The sequence below is a fragment of the Dipodomys ordii genome, unplaced genomic scaffold (genome assembly GCF_000151885.1).
Source record: "Dipodomys ordii isolate 6190 unplaced genomic scaffold, Dord_2.0 Scaffold42, whole genome shotgun sequence".
NCBI lineage: Eukaryota > Metazoa > Chordata > Mammalia > Rodentia > Heteromyidae > Dipodomys > Dipodomys ordii.
In genome coordinates, this window is record NW_012267258.1 from 2,813,936 (window position 1) to 2,820,923 (window position 6,988).

General features: G+C 54.1%; 1 protein-coding gene across 2 annotated transcripts; it reads right to left on the reverse strand.

Annotated features, from left to right (window-relative positions):
- Positions 1–2,909: 2,909 nt before the first annotated feature.
- Positions 2,910–6,677, reverse strand: Prph (peripherin). 2 transcript variants are annotated; one of them, XM_013018749.1, is made up of 9 exons: positions 6,098–6,677; positions 5,668–5,728; positions 5,358–5,453; positions 4,785–4,955; positions 4,523–4,648; positions 4,203–4,423; positions 4,047–4,096; positions 3,490–3,569; positions 2,910–3,296 (listed from the first exon to the last, which is right to left on the reverse strand). In XM_013018749.1, exons 1-9 carry the CDS (start codon positions 6,634–6,636, stop codon positions 3,231–3,233), a joined length of 1,410 nt encoding a protein of 469 aa, XP_012874203.1. In that variant the 5' UTR covers positions 6,637–6,677; the 3' UTR covers positions 2,910–3,230. The 2 variants fall into 2 exon arrangements, with proteins under 2 accessions (XP_012874203.1, XP_012874202.1); XM_013018748.1 differs by having other exon boundaries at positions 2,910–3,299.
- Between the last annotated feature and the right edge of the window lie 311 nt (positions 6,678–6,988).

A 6,988-nucleotide genomic window follows, 5' to 3' on the forward strand; every position in this document is an offset into this window, starting at 1 on the left:
TGGGGCCTGAACTCTGGGTCTGGGCGCTGTCCCTCAGCTCTTCAGCTCAAGGCTAGCGCTCTACCACTGGAGCCACAGTGCCACTTCCAGCTTTTTCTGTTTATGTGGTGCTGAGGAATCGAATCCAGGGCCTCATGCTTGCAAAGCATGCACTCTACCGCTGAGCTACCTTCCCAGCCCATGAGTACGTTTCTTATCGAGCATTGTAGCCTCCTCCTTTGTTTCCCCTTCCCATCCCTTCTCATCCTCCCCCTGCCTCACCACCCAATCCTCCCCGCTCCCCTCCCCCCCCCACCAAAGTTGTAAAGTTCGTTTTCAACATAATGACTTGTACATCTCATTGTTGCAATGGGTCCACCTGTATCCCTATTTAAAGGATTTTCAGATCCTAATGAATAACTTGAGATTTAAAATTTTTATTAAAAAAATGACAAGCAATGACTTCTTTAATACCAGCACTTGGGAGACTGAGGCAGGAAGATCATGAGTTAGAAGCCAGCTTGGCCTATACAAAGAAAATCTATCTAGAAAGAAAGAAAGAAGGAAGGAAGGAAGGCAGGAAGGAAGAAAGGATCTGGCTGCTATTAACTCATGCCTGTAATCCTAGCTATTCAGGAGGCTGAGATCTGAGGATTGTGGTTTGAAGCCAGCCCAGGCAAGAAAGTCTGTGAGACTTCTTTTTCTCTTTTGGTCGGTTGTAGGGCTTGAACTCAGAGCCTTGATGCTGTCCCTGAGCTTCTCTGCTCAGGCTAATGTTCTACCACTTGAGTCACACTGCTCCTCTGGTTTTTGAGTGGATAATTAGAGATCAGAGGCTCCTGGGGCCTTTCCTGCCCAGGCTGGCTTTGAACCATGATCCTCAGATCTCAGCCTCCTGAATAGATAGGATTGAAAGCATGAGCCATCAGTACTTGTAGAGAGATAGATGGGAGAGAGAGGGAAGGAGATGAGAGAGAGAGAGAGAGGGAGAGGGAGAGAGAGAGAGGGAGAGAGAGGGTGGGAGAGGGAGAGGTATAGAAGTAAATGTAGTGTGTGTGTGTGTGTGTGTGTGTGTGTGTGTGTGTGTGTAGAACACACCTTTAGCTCTATCTAGAATGATCAGACCTTAGTTTCTAAATCAAATTGGCATCTCATTTCATTTTCCAATTTCAGTACATTTCTCCCTCTCTACCTTTTCTCCAGCTTTATAGACTGCTTTCATTTTCCAGCTTTCTCTTACTACCAGACTGAGTTCTCTACCTAGAAATTCCTGTCCTCTTCCTGTTCACCCAAGTCCTGCTCCAGTGCTCAGTGTGATATCACCTCTTTGAGATACTCTTTTTTTTTTTGTCCATTATGGAGCCTGAAATCTGGGCCTGGGCACTGTCCCTCAGCTCTTCAGCTCAAGGTGAGTGCTCTACCACTTGAGCCACAGCGCCACTTCCGGCTTTTTTCTTTTTTGCTTATGTGGTTCTGGGGAATCGAACCCAGGGCCTCATGCATGCAAGGCAAATGCTCTACCACTGAACCACCTTCCCAGCCCATAGAACAAAATATTTAGGGGCCCTAACCTGGGCTTGGAAGATAATAAAGTATATCTCAAGGAAGGAAGGAAAGAAAGAAGGAAGGAAGGAAGAGCAAGCAAGCTGGGCACTGGTGGCTTAGAACTATATATCTAGCTACTCAGGAAATTGAGATCTGAGGAGCACCACAGTTAGAAGGCATCCTGGGCAGACAAATCTGGGAGATTAATCTCCAATTCACCAGCAAGAGGCTGGAAGTAGAGGCATGGCTCATGTTGTAGAGTGCCAGCTGTGAGCAAAAAAGTAGAACAAGAATGAGAGGTCCCGAGTTCAAACTCTATTACTAGTAAGAGAGAGAAAGAACAAAACCAGTCTTAACAGAATTGAAGTAGATAAAGAGAGGAAAGTAAGATGAGTGACTTCTTTCCTTTTTTCTTTTTGTCATTCGTGGGGCCTGAACTCTGGGCCTGGGCAGTGTCCTTCAGCTCTTCAGCTCAAGGCTAGCATTCTACCACTTGAGCCATAGCACCACTTCTGCCTTTTTCTGCTTATGTGGTGCTGAGGAATCAAACTCACACCTCATGCATGCAAGGTAAGCACTCTTCCACTGAGCCACCTTCCCAGCCCAAGATGAGTGACTTCTGATTATATAAGACAGATCCCTGTGGTGCCTTCTCTGGGGGGTGAGAAATCCAAGAATAGAAACATGAGTGCAGATAAAAGGAAGTGAGAAACTTTGAAACTCATTGAATTTGTGTGTCAGTACTAGAGCTTGAACTCAGTCTTTTACTCTGGCACAATTTTTTCACTCTACCAGCTGAGCCACAGCTTCACTATGGCTGTTGGCTAGTTATTTGGAGATAAGAGTCTCACAAAGCTGGGTGCTAGTGGCTCAGGCCTGTAATACTATTTACTCTGGAGGTTGAGATCTGAGGATTGTCGTTTGAAGCTTGGCTGGGCAGAAAAGTCTTGAGATTCTTATCTCCAATTAATCACAGAAAAGCTGGAAGTGGGACTGTAGCTCAAGTGGTAGACTGCTAGCCAACACACCCAACCCAGAGTTCCAGGCCCAGGATCAGCACAAACAAACAGCAACAAAATGTCTCACAGACTTTTCTGGGCTGGCTTTCATTGTAATCATCAGATCTCAGCCTCCTGAGTAGCTATAATTACAGGTGCCAGCCACTAGCACCCAGCACATCTAGACATTTAAGGCTGCAGTGGGTACAGTAGCTGAGAAGAAATAGAAAGGAAAACTCAGCAAGGTACACAGGAATCATAGATGCTGAGACAGAGTGAGTCAGAGAAGAAAGTCAGGGAAGAACTGCTGAGGTTCCTTTCCTCCGTCTTCCCCACCCCTTCCCCTGGACACAGATACACTAGAGAGGATTCTCTTCATAGCAGCTTTATTTGACTCCATAGTGAAACTCAGACCATGGCCCAGCCTGCTGATCATGGGATCCATCTGGAGCACAGTCATCCTGGGGGCTCAGGGGCCTCTTACCAGGACACAGAAAGGAAAGCATACATGTCACACCTATATATCAGGGCAGGGAAAGGCCCAGCTACTGCTGGCCAAATAGGACTTGGCTATAGGCCAGGGGCCAGGGAGGTCTGATACCACCTCATAAACACATGCAGAAGGAAGGGCACTAATTTAGGACTAGTGCTAGGGTTTGGGCTTTAAGTAGGCTTTGGGCAGGGTCAGAGCGCTCTCCACCAACAGGCTCAGTAGCTGTGAGTAGAAGACTTGTCCAGCTCATTATGCTGTTCCTTCTGGGACTCTGTCACCACCTGCTGTGGGTAAACAACAAGTTCAGTACCACCTAGCATCACCAGCTGAGGCTCCAGCAAATGCCCCCAATCAATCTCCTGGCTCTTCCCCCAAATCATGTACCCACACACCCTAAGATCTGCAGCCAGGCTAGGGCTCAGAAACAGCATAAGAAATGGTAGGTAGGGTCCTGGGTCAGAGAACCTAGCTCACCTCTCCATCCCGGGTCTCAATGGTCCTGATCAGAACCATCTTGCGGCTATGGCTGTCCTGGAGAGTCTCCACCTCAGGCACTGGAGAAAGCATGTTGAGGGGTAGAATGGGAAAGGCTTGGGGTTTTTTCTTTCAGATTCTCACTCCCAACCCTAAGGGCTAGGTACCGTCTTGGCCTGAGGAGTAGGAGACAGTCTTGGCCAAGACTCCATTCCTGGGAGAGAGAATCTATCCCTGAGCCCAAACTATCTCATAAAGAGTCCAATCTTTATGGCAAAAGGGAGGGGGGGGGCGCCGGTGGCTCACACCTGTAGTCCTAGCTACTCAGGAGGCTGAGATCTGGGGATCTCGGTTCAAAGCCAGCCTGAGCAAGAAAGTCCATGAGACTGTAATCTCCAGTAAACCACCAGAAAACAGGAAGTGGCGCTGTGGCTCAAGGGGTAGAGCGCTAGCCTTGAGCTGAAGTGCTGAGGGACAGTGCCAGGCCCAGAGTTCAAGTCCCGCGACCAAAAGAAAAAAAGGAGGTACAGGCTGGAAGCCCGACCTGGAACACTCACCAGTAGTCTTTAAACTAAACGAAGCAAAGGAATGGATGGGAACCGAGATCCTGTGGGGCAAAGCGCGTGGTCAGCCCTGTGACAATGTCACTTGGCTGTACCCCCAAGGCGGGATCATTCTCGACTCCACCCAAGCAGCCCCCACTCCCCCCTTACCGGCTCTCTTCACCCTCCAGCAGCTTCCGGTAGGTGGCGATCTCGATGTCCAGGGCCATCTTGACATTCAGGAGCTCCTGATACTCGCGCAGGTGCCGGGCCATCTCCTCCTTCAGCTGCCGCAGCTCCTCCTCCAGGCGTGCGGCTCCCGCCTGGTACCCACCCGCCTCCAGGGCGAACTGCTCCTCCAGCTCCCGCAGCTGTCTGAGCAGCGCCTCGTTCTGGGGGTACGAGGGAGGTTAGAGATAATCAGTTGCGGAACCCATCATCATCATCATCCTTCCCGACCTTCCCCCAGGGCACTTGGCTTAAATGCTCACCGTGCCCCGCAGCCCATCCACCTCGCACGTCAGGCTCTGGATCTGGCGTCGAGATTCATTCATCTCCTGCTTGGCCTGGCGCAGGGCCTCGTGGTTCCTGTTGGCGGCGTCGGATAGGTCCGCGTACTGTATGTAGAGTTGGGGAGCAAAGGGAGGGGCGTGTCACCCAGGCTAGAGAGGGCTGGGACACTCGACACTTCCCAGTGCCTCCTCCTCCTGGGGGAATCTTGGGCTCTCTGGAGCCCTCACAGGCTTGTCACACCTTGGATTTATACCACTCTTCGGCCTCCTGTAAATTCTTCGCCGCTATGCTCTCGTACTGAGCACGAATATCCCGCAGCGCCGCTGTCAGTTCCGGCTTCACCATCGCCTCGACCTCGACCTGCTGCTGCACCTGCTGACTCTCCACGCTCACTTGCAGGTCTCGAAGCTCCTACGGCCAGGATAAGCAGAAGATGAGCACCCAGCTCAGATGATACGCCGGCTGTGCGCAGTTAGCCCAGCGGGCCGGGGTGCGGAGAGGAAGGGAGGGGAAATCAAAAACCAAAACAATCCCCCCACACATTTGCATGGACAGAAGGGGGCGCCAGGGAGCGCGCAGCGTGCGCGGGTCTGCCCGGCTCCGCTGGGCGCTAAGCCAGATGTGAGGTCCGGGATGCAGATCCCCTCGCTAGCCAACAGGTGGCGCAGGGGTGGGAGTCAGTCAAACCACCTGTAAGACCAGATTGGAGTGAAAGCGCCGGATCATCCAATTTCCCGTCTCACTCCCTGCGTGATTCCTCATTTCCACCCACTGGTCATCGCCCCACCCACCCCGATCTGGGTCTCAACCCACCTCCTCGTGCAGCTTTTTGAGGAACTCAATTTCATCCATCAGGGATTCAATCTTGCGCTCCAGTTCCAGGCGAGACAGGGTGGCGTCGTCCACGTCCTTTATGGGATTGGAGTGGGGGGAGTTAGAACACACACACACACACACACACACACACAGAAAAGGAGTCGTTGTTCAGGTCGAGGAATAGTCTGTCCTTCTCTCTTTGCCTCGAGACATCTAGTTGCCGCTTCCTCCCCCATGCAGGCCATGGATGGGGGTAGCTGGTAAAACTCGACGGGTGTGTGTGTGTGGGGGGGGTGCCCAGGCTCACCTTACGGAAGAGCACCAGGTTGTGTTCCGCATCCTCCCGCTTGCGCATTTCGTCCTCCAACCTTTGGGCAGAGTGAGTAGAGACTGAGAGTTGAGGGGTCACAGCCTAGCCCTTGTCCGCAGACCTCGGCCTCGCATCCTTCCCTCCCACTCCCTCCTCTACCTCTGCTGCAGCTGTCTAGGATTCTAAGGGGAGGGGTTCAGGCTGTCTGGTGGAATTAACCTGACTTTCTAACGGGCTGGGAATTGAGATGGAGGGGTCCCCTTAAAATTGGGAGAGCTGTCCCACCTCCCCAGGCACTCAGGAGTGAGGGTGCTGTGGGATCCGGCTCAGGTTGGTCCTGGGGAGGGCCACGCCCTTTGGCTGCTGGGGAGCTGGGAAGGGAGGAGCCGGCCGCCGCCCATCCCCAGGCCTGCCGCCAGCCCCTGACCTCTGCTTGAGCGCCGCCAGGTCCTCCGCCAGCCCATCGCGCTCCACCTGCACCCGATCGCGCTCGCGGCCCAGCAGCTCCAGCTCGCGCCGCAGCTCCCGCAGCTCCTGCTGGCACAGCTGGTCGGCGCGCGCCGGCTCCTGGCCCCGGGCCTGGTTCAGTTCACCCCGCAGGGCCGCGTTCTGCTGCTCCAGGAAGCGCACCTTCTCGATGAAGTTGGCAAAACGATCGTTGAGCTCCTGCAGCTCTTGCTTCTCGTTGCTGCGCGTGGCCAGGAACTCCTGGTTAAGGGCCTCGGCCATGGAAAAGTCGAGGCGCTCCGAGGGCAGTCGCAAAGCACCCGCCCGAGGGGCACGGAAACTGCCCAGGCGCACTGTGGAGCCCGGGGACGCAGAGCCCAGCAGGCGGCTGCTGGAGAAGCGGGAGCTGGAGGAGTAGGAGAAGGCCCCGGGGGACAAGGAGGGCGGTGGCCCAAAGGTGCGGCGGTATGAAGTGGAGGCGATGCTCGCCCGGAGACCCGACGGGTGGTGGTGGCTCATGGCGTCCGAGGATGGCAGCCACCGCTTGCACAGCTAGGCCGCCCGGCCGGGAAGGAGCCGCAGACCGCTGCAAGGCAGCTTTATAGCCCTGCGGTCTCCAGGGGGGGCACGGGCAGCTCCGCCCACTAGCCTGACTAGAGCGGGGGCTGTGTGGGGAGGGGGATGCCGCACCCTGCGGAGCACGGGCGGGCGGTACCCTCCCTTTCCTGGATGCTGGCGCTTGGCCTGGCCTACTTCATTCCTCCTGTTGCTGATGGGGAGAAGGGGGGGGATGTGACTACAGGCAGAGGTGTAGATATGTGTGTGTAGGGGGGTTAGAGGGGGCTGCCAGTAAGTATCTCAAACTGGAGCA

What these genes read in the sequence shown, in the direction of transcription:
- Prph (XM_013018748.1), bottom strand. Translation starts at nt 6,636, where the DNA reads ATGAGCCACCACCACCCGTCGGGTCTCCGGGCGAGCATCGCCTCCACT. An exon ending in TCAAAAAGCTGCACGAGGAG is followed by an intron (nt 4,956 to 5,357) that starts GTGGGTTGAGAC and finishes TCCTGGCCGTAG; the next exon opens with GAGCTTCGAGACCTGCAAGT. An exon ending in TGGATGGGCTGCGGGGCACG is followed by an intron (nt 4,424 to 4,522) that starts GTGAGCATTTAA and finishes TCGTACCCCCAG; the next exon opens with AACGAGGCGCTGCTCAGACA.